The 18,196-nt window shown below is 41.2% G+C and overlaps 1 protein-coding gene and 1 long non-coding RNA gene across 2 annotated transcripts; both read right to left on the bottom strand.

Annotated features, from left to right (window-relative positions):
* Window positions 1-3,914: 3,914 nt before the first annotated feature.
* LOC139028540 (uncharacterized) lies at window positions 3,915-5,299 on the bottom strand. The gene is made up of 2 exons (XR_011480793.1): window positions 4,285-5,299; window positions 3,915-4,077 (listed from the first exon to the last, which is right to left on the bottom strand). It is a non-coding gene; the product is annotated as an uncharacterized lncRNA (long non-coding RNA).
* A 7,438-nt stretch (window positions 5,300-12,737) lies between these two features.
* On the bottom strand, window positions 12,738-17,942 carry LOC111971366 (zinc finger protein OZF-like). Its single transcript, XM_070446238.1, has 2 exons — window positions 17,732-17,942; window positions 12,738-14,284 (listed from the first exon to the last, which is right to left on the bottom strand). Exons 1-2 carry the CDS (start codon window positions 17,898-17,900, stop codon window positions 12,828-12,830), a joined length of 1,626 nt encoding a protein of 541 aa, XP_070302339.1. The 5' UTR covers window positions 17,901-17,942; the 3' UTR covers window positions 12,738-12,827.
* Window positions 17,943-18,196: the final 254 nt, after the last annotated feature.

Below are 18,196 nucleotides of genomic sequence, written 5' to 3'. Positions count from 1 at the left end.
GAGCTAGCACGGACGTAACGTTAGTCAATATAACTATTTGTTTAGCACTTTTGAAATGTACAGGGACAGAATTCAGAACATGGGCCGTTCTTACAGTGCTCTCCCTGTACACCAAGTTAGAACCGTAAGATAAATAAAGGGGGCATATAAGCAGACAATGAAAGCTCTTACAATATTCGATGATTACATTTCTCTAAAACAGGTTATAGGCTACAGTAGAACAGTCAGAACAGTAGACGAAATTAAGAGGGGTAAATAGACCAAATTATTAGGGTGAGGCACATGGGCTACTAACATCTTACTACACAACATACACGTAGTATTACTTTATTAGCTACAGTATACATATTTCCCTGTAGCTTATGCCTGTCATTACCATAACCCCAGCACCCCCATGGGGCACTCTGTTCACAACGTTGACATCAACAAACCACTCGCCCACACGACGCTGTACACACTGTCTACCATCTGCCCGGTACAGTTGAAACCAGGATTAATCGGTGAAGAGCACACTTCTCCAGCATGCAAGTGGCCATCGAAGTTGAGCATTTTCCCACTGATGTCGGTTACGACGCTGAACTGCAGTCAGGTCAAGACCCTGGTGAGGACGACGAGCACGCAGATGAGCTTCCCTGAGACGGTTTCTGACAGTTTGTGCAGAAATTCTTTGGTTGTGCAAACCCACAGTTTCATCAGTTGTCCGGGTGGCTGGTCTCAGATGATCAAAACTGCACTTTTTAGAGTGGCCTTTTACTGTGCGCAGCACAAGGTGCACCTCTGTAATGATCATGCTGTTTAATTTGCTTTTTGACATGCCACACCTGTCAGGTGGATGGATTATCTCACAGAGGAGAAATGTTCACTAAACAAATTTGTGCACGACATTTGAGAGAAATAAGCTTTTTGTTTAGCTTATGAAACATGGGAACAACCAGGGCCGGATTAAGAAATCATAAGGCCCGGGACTCAGATTGTACAATATTAGGAGAAAATATATATACAGCATATATATCATAGGCTACAGTAGGCTACTAAATACAATTTCCAGTTGCACACTGACTCACCTAATAATGAAGATGAAGCCAATGGCTACTCACGGTGATGGCTGATGCTCTCGTCGTGGCAGTAGTCTATCTCAAGATGAGCTACTTTGAAAAACAGTGCTGCTGTTAGCTAAAAATTGGGAGTTGTTGAGATTTTTTTTCCTTCTATTGGTTCTACAGCCAGATTAGTCTTCTCTTTATAGCAGTAGGCATTTGCTTTCCAAACTGTACGTTTTATCCCCCAATTGTATTTTGAAATCCCATAAGGCAAACCAACAGCTGCAACCAACCATAGAAATATAATCCATAGATGTCAGTTCCTATTCAAGCCATTGCTATTGTACCCATGATTTTAACAGTCAAGTTGACAGGGCAAGAGGTTACAAAACCCTTCTATTGATTATATGTCTATGACCACAATGCAACACGCTGTATATTTGACAAGCATGCTGCCTAAACTGCAGCCTTCCCGTCTGTAGGCATACTGGTTACTGCCAAAATAAAGGAAACACTTGAGTAAACAATGGATACGATGTTATGGGGAGGGGTGCATTTTCCTGGCATGGTTTAGGTCCACTTGAATCATCTATGCCAAGGTGCATTGAAGCTGTTCTGGCAGGTCATGGTGGCCCAACACTCTTTTAACACATTTTATGTTGGTGTTTCCTTTATTTTGGCAGAAACCTGTATGCGCTTGCGATAAAACTTAATCCACAGTTATTTTTTATAAACTATTGATCCTCTGTGGCTAAATTATGTTCTCTGGTGTATTTTGAACATTGGAAGCGGGCTCCTATTGTTGGATAAACAATTATAATGAATAAAAAACTTTATTTATTTCACATTTTGCCTCAAGAGCCCACCCCCTGACTAACAGAATTGACCAGTCACATTTATTTATTATGCAGTTTTTATTTTTATGAATCAGTTCCCCAATCAAGACAGGGCCCCCCCAGTTACCCATGTGGGCCCCCCCAGTTACCCATGTGGGCCCCCTACCTCCTCTCCTCCCCCCATCTGATGATTAGCAGAGTGGCAGCAGGCAGCAGCAGGCTGTCTACACTCATTGAGAGAGGGCTCCTGAGTAAAAAAATAATATATATATATACTACATATACTGATATATTGTATATATAATATATACCGTATATATTTAATTAATTTTGCATTTTTTAACATTTATTATATTTTATTACACTGAACAAAAAATATAAAAGCAACATGTAAAGTGTTTCATGAGCTGAGATAAAAAATCCCAGAAATGTTCCATATGCACAAAAAGCTATTTTTTTTCAAATTTTGTGCCTAAATTTGTTTACATCCCTGTTAGTGAACATTTCTCCTTTGCCAAGATAATCCATCCACTTGACAGGTGTGGTATATCAAGAAGCTGACTAAAGAGCACGATCATTACACAGGTGCTCCATGTGCTGGGTACAGTAAAAAGCCACTCTAAAATGTGCAGTTTTGTCATAACACCATGCCAAACATGTCAAGTGTGCAATTGGCATGCTGACTGCAGGAATATCCACCAGAGTTGTTGGCAGAGAATTTAATGTTCATTTCTCTACCATAAGCTGCCTCCAAAGTCGTTTTAGATAATTTGGCAGTACGTCCAACCTTTAAATTTTTATTCAGTATGTTATTTTTTTTTGTATATATATTTTTTGCTTCCTTTTGGGCCCGGGCCCAGGGGCTTCAGGCCCAGTAAGGCCCTGCATTAATGCGGCCCTGGGACCGACATTTTACATGTTGTATTTATATTTCTGTTCAGTGTAATATGCCGTGATGACAGAATGTCTAGTCTATCAAATACATCATGACCATGTTTAAAGGGTAACATTTATATAGATCCCTCTTAAATGACTGCACCATAAAATACAAAACTAATGCTTTTCTTGATTGATATAATTGACTCAAAAGGGGTATGCTTTGGGGAAGGAAATGGCTCTCGTCTGAAACTACTCTTATCCAAGTATTTTTAGTGCTATGTAAATCACTGATAATTCGGCCAGTGATGAATCCACTTCATTGCATGTCTCCTATCATTAAATTCAGATTTTTCATAATGACCATCAGCCAAGTGTGGCAATTGAAATATCCACGGATAATAAAGGGAGACCTCCCCTTCTTTCCCAGTATCAGAATAAATAGGTTTATTTTTTGGTTCACACAGACTCAGTTGAAATATTCAACAATTAGGACGTAAATTCTATTATATATAATAGAACTGTACTATATATCGCTTCACCTACAGTAGGGGACCCCCAGACATTTCACCATTTTGTTTAAGCCCTGAACTAGCACACCTGATTCACCTAGTCGAGGGCATGATGATTAGTTGACAAGTTGAATCAGGTGTGCTAGTTCTGGAATAGACCCCAAGGAGAGGTTTGACAACCACTGTTTTAGTAGCTACTAGCTCATAAATCAATGGCTAGTGCGACATTACTAGCTGTAATGTCGGTACTTCCTCAATTCCAGACTTGCAAGCGCACTGCTGTCTTCTAAACCTCCATGGCTAGTTGCAGACTGGACGTGCCGGATCCCCTATAAAAATTACCATTGGATTCCCAAAGGGAAAATCCCATAGGATTCTCATTGGAATTATCCCATTGTATTCCCATTGTGAATTCGCCCACCAAAGAAAACTTAAAACATTAGATTGTAATGGGACTCTCATTGGAAATTAACAAGAATATATTTGGGGTTTCATAGGATTATCTCATATTCCCATTGGATGTTAATGAGTTATTCATTGGATGGTCATGGGATTGCTATACTATTACCATTGGTTATTCATTGGATTTTTTGTGTGTATTTCATGGGATTGATTCAACATGGCCAAAGGATTAGAAATTAATACCTAGCTTTCATCTAGAACAAAAAAACATGATTTATTAATACATTATTTTCATTTATTTTATTCTGCTTTTGGCTGCAGTTGGGTGACGATGTCCTTTAGCTTGTAGACCATGGCTGGCAGTCCTCGTTGAGGCCTTGTCCACCCCCTCAAAACATCTCTGGACATGAGCTAAAAAGTGAAATAAAACAAAAATATTAATCATGACAGTACTGTACATCATTTGAATAATTTACCTGCACACTCTTCCATTCCTAAATCAAATCAAATCGTATTTGTCACATACACATGGTTAGCAGACGTTAATGCGAGTGTAGCGAAAGCAACGTTATAAGGGAGATCTACATCACAATTGGAATAAAAAATTATGTAACATACCAACAAGAGCGAGCACTTTGTTGCTTGACAAAGCTGGCTTTGTCACAGAATCTTGAACGATGTTTGATTTTTCTGCCCGACAGGGAACAACACCATCTCCTCCCTGGAATGGATTATCAATGATCATTTGTGTCTTTGCATCAAACACAAAAAACGAACAATTTTGAAAATCAAACAAAATTGCACAGCATTTTGAGATATCATTTTAGAGAGTGCTTGCGTTATGCTTTGGCAGAGATGACAGCACCTCCCTATTGTCCTTTGTCCTGGCTTCAGACAATATCTGAAAGAAAGAGCTGAATCATGAATTGTAATGCATGTCTTTCTAATGTCACATGTTAATACAATCTTACATGTACAATGTAATACAAAGGATAATACCATCGTGGGTTCTTTATCACTCTTACTTTGATGGTAGTTTGTTGTTCAAAATCAGCAAAACATAAATAATGATTTTCTTATTTAAAAAACATTTTGAGTAATTAACTGCTTTTAAGGTAAAAGTGATTAAGCACCCATTCCACTAGGCACTGACATCAATTCAACATCTATTCCACATTGGTTTAACGTAATTTCATTGAAACAATGCTGATTCAACCAGCGTGTGCCCAGTGTGTGCTCAGTGGAACATGTGACAACACTGTGGTATTGTCTTTAAATACAGGGAGTTGAAGTCTTGCATGCTTCACCTTTTTCATTGACAGCTTCTTCACCTCTTCTTCATCATCTGAGGAGAAATCTTGAGTTTTGGGACACTTTTTAATTTCTCCCTTAGTCCCCTGCCCCTGCCATGAGGGTCCTATGAACTCCCATTGATATCCCACGGTTTCCAATGGGAATCCCATGTGTATTTTTCACAAGGGATTCCAGAAGTCATATTTGGACATGCACACAGACTCTCTTAGGAGCCTACTTGAAAACTAGTTCGGATTTAGATATTTTCGGTATAATAGAAGCTTTAAGAAAGGGGTTTAATGCCTTGATATTTAATAGTCTTAGCCCTCCAAACTCATATTAGTTAACTTTATCTGGTTTTCCATTCCAAATAAAATGAAATATTTTTTGCTCACATAACTTCTAAAAACATTCTCCTAGAGTGGTAGAGCCCGGTGCACAACATTTGAGAGAAATAAGCTTTCTGTGTGTATGGACAATTTCTGCACAAGGTGCAACTGTGTAATGATCATGCTGTTTAATCAGCTTCTTGATATGCCACACCTGTCAGGTGGATGGATTATCTTGGAAAAGGATAAATGCTCACTAACAGAGATGTAAACAAATTTGTGCACAGCATTTTAGAGAAACAAGCTTTTTGTGCATATGGGCCATTTCTGGGAACTTTTATTTCAGCTCATGAAACATGGGACCAACACTTTACATGTTGCGTTTAGATTTTTGTTCGGTGTAATTTGCCTGTTGCTACTTTGTTCGTTAAAGGGGCAATCAGGCGTTTATACTAGAATTCAAGATTTGGCAAGTTAGCCACTTGGCTAACACTTGGCAAGTTAGCCACTTTTTAGAAAGATAAGCATGACATTGCATGGTCTTATTGACTAAACAACCAAAAATGTAGGTTTCTTAATGAACCAGAAAATATATACTTATTTCTAGTTGCTTCTCAAAGTTATCTGGCTAACTCACTGATGCTGCTTTATAGTATATATTTTTTGCAAACAATGTTGTAAAACAAGCTTAGCATTTTAGGTTTTAATGTTTTGTGTTCATATGTAGCACCACCCTCAGCAGGCCGGCTAAAATCGGATGCATCTGGTTTTCAGGGGAAAGGAAGAGTCTGTGACATGACTTCTGATTCTGGACTTGCGCCTCACTGTTTACAGTCCCTGGTGGAAGATATAGCAGTTTGGGAGCTGGCTCTCTGAATTTGTTTCACTCTGGAATTGCAACATTCCAATCTTCTTTGTCAGGACCAGTTTCTTTTAGGCCTGCTATGTTAGGTTAGGGTACGACAGTTGAACTAAGCTTATGAGGCATTTATAAGTTCGATTTTTCATTGGGTATATAATTAATTTAAAAGTTGTTTTTTTTATGTACCAAAAACAAATTGCTCCTTTTAATAAAACTGGTCTTGACCTGCTTCTGCATTCAGAACTATTGCACAACTTACATGATCAGTGCCGTAAAAGCGCTGAGTGACCACTAGATGGTGGTGTAGAACCACTACACAAGTAAGTGCGGTGTACTGTGCACTCAGATAAAATGTGTCTGAGACCTTGGCATGCTGTCATAAATGTCTGGAGAACAGTGAAAGGAGAGAGAGAAAGAGGGAGGGGGGACGAGAGAAAGAGGGAAGGAGAGAGAGAGGGGAAAAGAGAAAGGGTAAGGGAGAGAGAGTGAGGAGGGATAGGGAAAGAGAGAAAGGGTAAGGGAGAGAGAGAGGGATGGAGAGAGAAGGGCTTTCATAATTATACTACCCCATACATCTCTTCCTATTCTTTACTTTTTTATCCTCCTCTCACTCCTCTTTTCATAACCTAATTTGATGACTGTCAAATTTCGCTTCCTTCAACCAGATACACCATTCTCTTTTCCCTCTCCCTCCCTTCTCTTTCCCTCCAGCTCTCTCTCTCTCTTCCCCCTCATCCTATCCCCTCTCTCGCAATCTCTCCCGGTCTCTGCTCTCTTTTCTCCCTTCCCTTCTCTTTATCTTCTCCCTCATCCTCTTTCTTCATTCCTTTCTCTCTCGCTTCTCCCTTCTCCCCCCTCTCTCTCACATATGAAGTGGGTAAAACAGTATGTAAACATAATTAAAGTGACCAGTTTTCCATGACTATGTACATAGGCCAGCCTCTAAGGTTCATGGTACAGTAACCGGGTGGTAGCCGGCTAGTGACAGTGACTAAAGTTTAGGGCAGGGTACTGAGCGGGGGCCAGCTAGTGGTGACTATTTAACAGTCTGATGGCCTTGAGATAGATGCTGATTTTCAGTCTCTAGGTCCCAGCTTTGATTCACCTGTACTGACCTCGCCCTCTGGATGGTAACGGGGTGAACAGGCCGTGGCTCTGGTGGCTAAGGTTATTGATGATCTTCCTTGCCTTCTGCGTTGGGCAGACCGCCCCACCCTTTGGAGAGCAATGCGGTTGTGGAAAGAGCAGTTGCAGTACCAGGCGGTGATACAGCCCGAAAGGTTGCTCTCAATGGTGCATCTGTAAAAGTGTGTGTTGGTCTTAGGGGGCAAAGCTGAATTTCTTCAGCCTGTCTGTTTGGGTGGACCATTTGATTGTCAGCGATGTGTACGCCGATGAACTTGAATCTTTTCACCTTCTCCACTGTGGCCCCGTCGATGTGGACGGGGGCATGCTCCCTCTGCTGTCTCCTGAAGTCTACGATCAGTGGCAAGGCATGAGTATCAACCCAGTGGAGGATGTGAAGGGAGGACGGCTCATAATAATGTCCAGAATGGAGTCAATAGAATGGTATCAAACACGTTCATGTGTTTGATACCATTCGTTTGATACCATTCCAGCCATTCTCCTCCATTCCAGACATTATTATGAGCCGTCCTCCCCTCAACAGCCTGCACTGTATCAAACACATCAGCAAGTGACCACTCCATGAAGAGCTTAGAGCCTAAGAGCCAGCTACTTCAACATAACATTGGCGATGTGTTGTCTTATGTAAACAAATCTAAGGAGCTGCGTAATGGGCTGTGTAGTGGCGGTCGGTGCAGTTTGATGAGGGAGGACTATTTTTCTTTTCATGAGCATGGCCTTATTTCTATTACAGCGTATTGGATGACTGTCATTCATATTCCATTCACCCAGTTCAACGTAACATCGATAGGTTTAGGCTACTACATGATTCTCAAATGTTCCCTATACCCATCATGAGGTTGCTACAACGTAGCCTATGAATGAAAGTTTACAACGTAGTTGCACACAGGTCGAGAGAAAAATTTGAGGTGACAGACAGTGATTTGCCTAGTTAAATAAAGGTTAAAATCACCACCTTGCACACTCTTGCCTGCATCTAGCTTATCTAGGGTGTAATCATTAGTCCAACAGTTGCAAACAAGAGTTTCTATTGGACAAATTCAGGTATTTTTATCCCCGTTTCGTTTGCTTCCGTTTAAGAAATGTTTTTCAACAGAATCGGCGGAATGAATACACCCCTGATCACGCATAAAAACAGTTCACTTTCATTGCAGCCACGTTGTATTCCTTCTCGCCTCTATGCACTCTCCTCCTCTCACCATTCCCTTTGTTTGTGGACTTGCACAACACATCAGCTGTATGTGATCAGGCAAAAAAAACTTTCCAAGCCAAACCATGTCATAACCGCTACACACAGCCTACATCGTTGTCTCCATATTAGTTAAAGTAACGTCCTATTCAACATAGCTAATAGAACTAATGCATTAGTAAACCCGCTACAATCATGCAGTAACGTTAGGTTATAGTCAGTAAGCATAAATGAATAAACCCAAAAGCTTACCTTGGCTTGGAAGAGTTCCAGTGTTGGATAGTCATAGCCAGGTAGCTAACATAGCATACCTCTGTTTGAGCCGGGTGTTTGAGTAGGCTAAACTAGCCAGCTGCATTTGCTAGCTAAGTGAAACTGAAAGTGGAAAAAAAGACACTCTCTCTCTCTCTTACCTCTCCTTAATTTTTTAGGGAATTAATTTGTTGAAAACTGTTCAACTATTGTCTTTCTCTCTCTTTGAGTCAACTACTCACCACATTTTAAGCATTGCAGTGCTAGCTAGCTGTAGCTTATGCTTTCAGTACTAAATTCATTCTCTGCTCATTTGATTGGGTGGACAACATGTCAGTTCATGCTGCAAGAGCTCTGATAGGTTGAAGGACATCCTCCGGAAGTTGTCATAATTACTATGTAAGTCTATGGAAGGGGGTGAGAACAAAGAGCCTCCTAGATTTTGTATTGAAGTCAATGTACCAAGAGGAGGACGGAAGCTAGCTGGCTACTGGCTACACCATGGTGCTACCCTAGAGAGTGCTGTTGAGGCTACTGTAGACCTTGCAAACATTGTTTTATTCAATTATTTAGTGACGTGAATATATTTAGTATAGTTTTATCTAAAAAGTATAACTTTTTAACTGGTTTACAATTTATATCCTCTGAGGAGCCTCCACTGGCTGAGTGGTATACTTAAGAAATAAGGCCCGAGGAGGCATGGTATATGGCCAAAATACCACGGCTTAGGGATGTTCTTATGCACAACGAAACGCGGAGGAGCGCCTGGACACAGCCCTTAGCCATGGTATATTTATTGGCCAATCATGAAAAAGAAAATGGACTACTTCAAAATGAGATAGCATGGACATCAGGGACAGACTGATATTCTGCAAAAGGTACAGGGATTGGACTGCTGAGGACTGGGGTAAAGTCATTTTCTCTGATGAATCCCCTTTCTGATTGTTTGGGGCATCCGGAAAAAAGCTTGTCCGGAGAAGACAAGGTGAGCGCTACCAATCAGTCCTGTGTCATGCCAACAGTAAAGCATCCTGAGACCATTCATGTGTGGGGTTGCTTCTCAGTCAAGGGAGTGGGCTCACTCACAATTTTGCCTAAGAACACAGCCATGAATAAAGAATGGTACCAACACATCCTCCGAGAGCAACTTCTCCAAACCATCCAGGAACAGTTGGGTGACGAACAATGCCTTTTCAAGCATGATGGAGCACCTTGCCATAAGGCAAAAGTGATAACTAACATCGATATTTTGGGTCCATAGCCAGGAAACTACCCAGACCTTAATCCCATTGTGAACTTGTGGTCAATCCTCAAGAGCCAGGTGGACAAACAAAACCCCACAAATTCTGACAAAGTCCAAGCATTGATTATGCAAGAATGGGCTGCCATCAGTCAGGATGTGGCCCAGAAGTTAATTGACAGCATGCCAGGGCGGATTGCAGAGGTCTTGAAAAAGAAGGGTGAACACTGCAAATATTGACTCTTTGCATCAACTTCATGTAATTGTCAATAAAAGCCTTTGACACTTATGAAATGCTTGTAATTATACTTCAGTATTCCATAGTAACATCTGACAAAAATATCTAAAGACACTGAAGCAGCAAACTTTGTGAAAATTCATATTTGTGTCATTCTCAAAACCTTTGGCCACGACTGTAGATAAACAGTGGTTATCTTAAGTATAGGATGATCTGGGAGAATCAATTCTCAGGAGTCGACTGTATATCATTACTCTATACAAATTTAAAACTAGAATCCTTAATTCCTACATCCATTTTTGGACTTAGAAATTAATAATATACAGTGGGGAGAACAAGTATTTGATACACCGCCGATTTTGCAGGTTTTCCTACTTACAAAGCATGTAGAGGTCTGTAATTTTTATCATAGGTACACTTCAACTGTGAGAGACAGAATCTAAAACAAAAATCCAGAAAATCACATTGTATAATTTTTAAGTATTTAATTTGCATTTTATTGCATGACATAAGTATTTGATACATCAGAAAAGCAGAACTTAATATTTGGTACAGAAACCTTTGTTTGCAATTACAGCTTCATACGTTTCCTGTAGTTCTTGACCAGGTTTGCACACACTTGCACAGGCTGGGATTTCTGTCGCCAGCAACATCCTCAACATAGACAGACCCGCTTCTGTCCGATAACCTCAGGGTTCGGGGGCGCTTCGCTGGCAAATACGGACTTTCAGCGTCCGATCACAAAAGGATTTTCTATCTGGGTTCAGGTTGGAGACTGCATCTAGGCACTTGCCAGGACGCATTGAAAGATTCTTACGGAGCCACTCCTTATTGTCCTGGGCTGCTGTGTTGTGCGGGTCTGTTCCCCTGTTGTCATGCTGCAACAGACCCCATGTCCAACGACCAACCCAATCTTCAAATGCTCATTACTGAGGGTAAGGAGGTTGTTGGCCAAGATCTCGCGATACAATCAGGCCATCCATCCTCTCATACGGTGCAGTCGTCCTGTCCCCTTTGCAGAAAGCATCCCCAAAGAATGATGTTTCCACCTCCATGCTTCACGGTTGGGATGGTGTCTTTGGGGTTGTACTCATCTCTTCTTCCTCCAAACACGGCGAGTGGAGTTTAGACCAAAAAGCTCTATTTTTGTCTCATCAGACCACATGACCTTCTCCCATTCCTCCTCTGGATCATCCAGATGGTCATTGGCAAACTTCAGACGGGCCTGGACATGCACTGGCTTGAGCAGGGGACTTGCGTGCACTGCAGGATTTTAATCCATGACGGCGTAGTGTGTTACTAATGGTTTTCTTTGAGACTGTGGTCCCAGCTCTCTTCAGGTCATTGACCATGTCCTGCCGTGTAGTTCTGGGCTGATCCCTCACCTTCTTCATGATCATTGATGCCCCACGAGGTGAGATCTTGCATGGAGCCCCAGAACCGAGGGTGATTGACCGTCATCTTGAACTTCTTCCATTTTCTAATAATTGCGCCAACAGTTGTTGCCTTCTCACCAAGCTGTTTTTCTATTGTCCTGTAGCCCATCCAGCCTTGTGCAGGTCTACAATTTATCCCTGATGTCCTTACACAGCTCTCTGGTCTTGGCCATTGTGGAGAGGTTGGAGTCTGTTTGATTGAGTGTGTGGACAGGTGTCTTTTATACAGGTAACGAGTTCAAACAGGTGGAGTTAATACAGGTAATGAGTGGAGAACAGGAGGGCTTCTCAAAGAAAAACTAACAGGTCTGTTGGAGGCCGGAATTCTTACTGGTTGGTAGGTGATCAAATACTTATGTCATGCAATAAAATGCAAATTAATTACTTAAAAATCATACAATGTGATTTTCTGGATTTTTGTTTTAGATTCCATCTCTCACAGTTGAAGTGTACCTATGATAAAAATTACAGACCTCTACATGCTTTGTAAGTAGGAAAACCTACAAAATTGACAGTGTATCAAATACTTGTTCTCCCCACTGTATACCAATTGATTCTTGAAGAATAAAAACTTGTTTTACGCCAATAGCCTCAAAACATGGTTAAAACTATACATTTCGAAAATATGTATGGTCAGTCCTTGCATCCATTGCTCTGTCTATGAATTTAAGAGTGGTTACATTTCTCCGGGCCCATTCCTCAGCTTTTTAGCAAAACAGAGGTGGGGTGCCCGCTTTGTTATTGTTTCAATTAAGGATTCTTGCTTTAAATTAATAACATGAATGAGCAGCATTATGTCAAAAACTAATTTTAAAAACTCTTGGACATATGGAAGATTTTATCTGGATTGTATATTATTAATGTATAAATAACATCAGTCTGACCATTCTCTCATCACCATGAGAGACATTTCAAAACAAACAACCACATATTCATGTTTGTAATGTTTGTAAACATCACCAGACTTTGAACCGCAAACCTGGGAGATTCCCATTATAATGTTTGACCATTACATCATCAATTGAAACGAATCAAACTTTGTTTACATATTTTTTTTAATTAAACATAACTTGATCCAGAGTTGCTTTTCATTTCCTAAGAGTGTTGTCCACATGCTGCATTTGTATTCCAATCATCTGACTGTAGATCCTCTTTGTCCAAATGTAATTTCTTCTATCAGCTTTTTTCCTGATATCTTTCTTTATGGATTTTATCCACATGCCTCAGCAGATTAGTCTTATGAGTGAAACTTTTACCACAGACTGAGCAGTCATGTTGTTTACCTCCTGTGTGAGTCAGTATATGCTCGGTCAGAGTCTGCTTGCGACTGAAACTTTTGCCACAGTCCCTACAGCTAAATGGTTTCTCTCCTGTGTGAGTCCTTATATGTTCAGTTAGGTTCCATTTTTGAATGAAGCTTTTTCCACAGTCACCACAGTTAAATGGTTTCTCTCCTGTGTGAGTCCGTATATGTTCGGTTAGGGTACCCTTGTATCTGAAGGTTTTATCGCAAACATTACAGCTAAATGGTTTCTCTCCAGTGTGAGCCAGTATATGCAAGTTCAGGTGCACCTTCTGCTTGAAAACTTTCCCGCAGTCACCACAACTAAATGGTTTCTCTCCTGTGTGAGTCAGTACGTGCACGTTCAGATGCCCCTTCTGATTGAAACTTTTCCCACAGTCACCACAGCTAAATGATTTCTCTCCTGTGTGAGTGACTTTATGTTTGATTAGGTTATTCTTGAGACTGAAGCTTTTGCCACAGTCACCACAGCTAAAAGGTTTTTCTCCGGTGTGGATCAATGTATGCCTGGTTAGCGTCTCCTTGCGATTAAAGCTTTTCCTACAGTCACCACAGCTAAATGGTTTCTCACCTTTGTGAATCCTCAAATGCTTGGACAGATCTCCTTTGTATTTGATGATCTTGCCACAAACAGGGCAGGTGCAGGGTTTCCCACCGTGACCGAGTTGGACATGGGCCTTCAGTTTACAGTTGGAGTTACAGCGATTTTTGCAGAAGCAGCATTCACTGAGTCTCTTTTTGGCCTGAGTCACATGCCTCTGATGATCAGCCTTCAGAGGAAAAGTTTCACCACAGTCACAGCAGCGGTGAGTCTTTCTAGACATGATGCTGGGTTTGGAACCGTGTTTCCCCATTGATCGGTTGAGATCTGATGTTGGGTTGGGATCCAGTGGTGGCCTGCTGTCAAGTCCTACTGGGTGGCTGCTCATGGCTGAGCTGTGGCTGTAGGCATTGGTTTGATTATCTGGAGGGACACAGGGAATGTCAAAACCCTTGAGCTGGGTCACAGTGCCAAAAGGTGTGAGATCCATTGGTTTAGGGTCCTTTTCTCTGTGCTCCACAGTCTGAGTTTGGGGAAGAGTCAAGGACCGAAGTGGGTCTTCCTGATCACATTCACTTTTCACACATAAAGGAGTGAGCCCTTGAAGCTGCTCATCCGCCTGACTGGTCCTGAGTTCCTCCTGTTCCTCTTTAATCTGTGTGGGCTCTGGGTCCTCTTGCCCCAGCCTGGGGCTCCACTCCTGCTCACAGTGCTGCTGCTCAGGGGAAACCTCCTCTTCAGAGGTGCAGGGAGTCTGGAGGGAAGGGGAGAGGAGTTGTACAGAATTATCTATGCAGCCTTGATACAGATGTTACCTATTCAGCCTTTATACACAAGTTATCAATACAGCCTTGACACAGAGGTTATCTACTGTATACAGCCTTGAAAAGCATCAGGGTTGGGGTCAACTCGACTGATTTAAGTCATTCAATTGACCATTCGCTAAGCCGCGCCCCCTGGTTACTGTTGCAACCTTGGAGAACATTTGCCCGGGAAGCCCAATTCCCCCTTCCAACCACTGGCGACATCCCCTCACAATGTTCTTAAACTGTGTTTTTAATACACAATTATATGAAACCCAGACTACCCCTTGCTAATCAGGAAACTCCTGGGTATGTTGTGATGGACTGTCATTACAATTTCTTCCCGTGTACCTGGTAAAATTATGTTTGTAGTGTGGCTAGCCACTTTAATGGTTCTGAATTCACTATCAGCATGCAGTCAAAGCTACTAACCACTTTTGGAGTTAAAGATGCAGTCCGGGACCTTAAAGAGCAACTGAACATGCCGATTAGCATGTGTGTTTTTCTGTTGCTCATTACAAAAATGAGATTTCCGTCTGGGAGGTGCGTTTCCTGATCAATTCCGCGTCTGGTTAATGATTGTCCCCAATGAGACACAAAGCCTATTTCACTTCCTCAAAATTCCCAGAATAAAGAAATCTATAATACGAGGATGTTTTAGTTAAGCAATTTTACATCTAACTAAGGTGTTTGGTGCAGTATTTCTCAAGTTAAAAATGCACAACGTGTTGTCTTATGTAAACAAAGTCGGAACTGTTGGGCAGGTCTGTCTCACTGAGTATGGTTACATGCACACAATAATGTGAATATTGTGGATAATCAGATTAATATAGTTTGATTAAAACATTCACATGCTTTGAAAGAAAAACGATTTCCCTAATAATCCTCTTTACATGGACACATCTGAAATCAGGCTACCTGATGGCACTCTGATAAATGCAGAATATCGGCAATAAAAATGACCGTTCTACCACAACGACCATGTTATTTTTGGTTACATGGACGCTGTGGTAGAATGTTAATTTTAATTGATTTATATTTATTTTATTATGAGTTCGGACTTGTAAAGTTTGTATGTGAAAACTAGACCCATACATTGTTGTTCCGAACTTACTTCACTCGCGCTAAAGAGGGAGGCTCGCTCGACTGGTCCTAGCACATGCACAGATCAAATGCAGATGTTTTATTTAACTAGCCAAGTCAGTTAACAAATTCTTATTTACAATGACAGCCTAGGAACAGTGGGTTAACCACCTTGTTCAGAGGCAGAACGACAGATTTTTACCTTTTCAGCTCCGGGATTCGATCTAACAACCTTTCGGTTACTGGCCCAACGCTCTAACCACTAGGCCACCTGCCGCCCCAATTAAGGTCTTTACATGTCCTAAAGATTCGAAAAATTGCTCAGAAAACCAGATGTTTTAATCGGCGTATGCTTACTTGGATTTTGACATTACTTTAACATCTGCTTCCAACTCACTCCCTCAAACACATAGATCCCCTGAACGCAGCTCACTTTCCAGCCCACATTCCAGCTCACACTCTCAAACACCTAGATCCCCTGAACGCAGCTCACACTCCAGATTCAAATCACCTGAATTCAAATCACCTGTTCACACACCTGTATGTCATTATCACACACTATTTAGTTCAGTTCAGTCCTTTGCACCCCATCACTGTGAGGTATTGTTTGTTTTGTGACACACGGCTTTCAGAGCGCTGGGTTTCCCGTGATTTACTCATCCCGTGTATGATAGTTTATGCCTATTCCATGCCTGTACTTTAGCCTATCGGATTTCCTGTTATCTACCCATTGCCTGATCTCCCAGACTACGTTACTAGCCTTTTCCCTGCCTGTACTGTTGCCCTTTTGGACCCCCTGTGTATGACTTTCTGCCTGCGGTCCTTTGCAATAAACACCTACTGCGCCCTGCGCTTGAAACCAGCTCTCTGTCTCCCCTTGTGTCCATTACAATTACGCCGCTTAAGATAAGCAGAGTAAGGCGTTTTACATGACTATTACATAATCTGCCTACTGCCATAATCAGTTTAATATCAAATTATTACTGTGCATGTAAACATACACACTGTATTTGCTATTGGATAGAGAGCAATCACCATAGCTGTAAGGATGGACTGTCATCTCTCTTTGCTTATTTGAGCATGTTCTTGCCATAATAGAGACTTGGTCTTTTACCAAATAGGGATAACTTCTGTACACCACCCCTACCTTGTCACAACACAACTGATTGGCTAAAATGCAATAAGGAAAGAAATTCCACAAATTAACTTTTAACAAGGCACACCTGTTAATTGAAATGCATTCCAGATGACTACCTCATGAAGCTGGTTAAGAGAATACCAAGAGTGTGCAAAGCTGTCATCAAGGCAAAGGTTGGCTACTTTGAAGAATCTGAAATCTATTTTGATTTGTTTAATACATGATTCCATGTGTTATTTCATCATTTTGATGTCTTCACTATTATTCTACAATGTAGAAAATAGTAAAAATAAAGAAAAACCCTTGAATGAGTAGGTATGTCCAAACTTTTGAACAGTACTGTATATATAACATTTTGGGGGGCAGGATGTAAACATATCATACGAAATGGATGACATAGTACACAATTGGATGATGTAGTACACAAAAACTGGGTCACATTTTGACTGGTGAGCACAACTTTCAAAACTACTGGCTGAAATTATACAAAAGTTCCGGAGCATTTAACTAGCGCTCTCAAATCAGATCTTGATGTCAATAGCAGATGGGAGTTGTATTAATAACATGGCTTAGCTAGCTAACATACATTTCGAGAAAACAAGTTACATTAAGTGGCTAGCTCCTAGTTAGCGTTGGCATCATTGGTGGTCAATAAGATTGAGAGGTTGCTAACCAGCTGAGCTAGCAAACAATGTATCAATAGTATAGTTTCAGATTTGAAAATAATACTCCAACAGGTTCTGCATTTCAGGAATCACAGTAGCAAGTACCCCTCCCTGGTGCGTGGTTCAAATATTTTGTAATTTAGACAATATATTTTTCTAAGAAAACTGTTTTTCCCACTGGCTTTCAAGTGTTTCAAACTTGAGCTTTTCCAAGGTGTCGGACTCGATGACAGTTGCTATCCATTGGAGCGCTGAGATTGGTTGCACTAAATTCTGGGGCGGGACTTAGGGTCAATGCAAGAAGTCAACAGGAATTTCAGTATAATAATTGAATAGCTTTTCAATTAAACTCAAATTTCTGTTGGCTTCTTGAATTGACCCTTCGCTAAGCCCCGCCCAAGATTTTTGTGCAACCTATCGCAGTGCTTCAATGGATAGCAACTGGGAAAAACGAAATGTCTAAATGGGCACATGCTACTGTGATTCCTGAAATGCAGAGCCTGTTGATGAATTTAATTTACAAAATCCCAAACTATCCTTTACAAACCTATTCTACATAGTTTTATCTCAGGTGTGATCCGCAGCAGTCTCCGTAGCCAATCATTCTCCTTCTGGTACTCTGCTACTGTTTTCTCAAATGCCCCAGATATCTTCACAGCAGCAGATGCCGTTAAACGCTCATTTAAAAATGTACGAAACAAATGTAGTTTACACATTTTCAGTTGACTGAGAGTTTGGTATTCAGCTAGTATGGCTTCTTGAAGTGGGTCCTCCAGATCACATTCATTTTTCACACAAAGAGGAGTGAATATGAACTTTATGATATCAGCCTCCAGCCCTTGAAGCTGTTCTTCCGCCTGACTGGTCCTGAGTTCCGCCTGTTCCTCTTTGATCTGTGTGGGCTCTGGGTCCTCCTGCCCCAGACTGGGGCTCCACTCCTGCTCACATTGAAACTACTGATGGGGAACCTCCTCTTTACTCGCATCCTTGTCAAAACCCATTGGAGGAGGTC

The sequence above is a fragment of the Salvelinus sp. IW2-2015 genome, linkage group LG13, assembly GCF_002910315.2.
Source record: "Salvelinus sp. IW2-2015 linkage group LG13, ASM291031v2, whole genome shotgun sequence".
In the NCBI taxonomy this organism is placed as follows: domain Eukaryota; kingdom Metazoa; phylum Chordata; class Actinopteri; order Salmoniformes; family Salmonidae; genus Salvelinus; species Salvelinus sp. IW2-2015.
The sequence above is the reverse complement of the archived record's forward strand: the minus strand, read 5'-3'. Positions and strand labels throughout refer to the sequence as shown.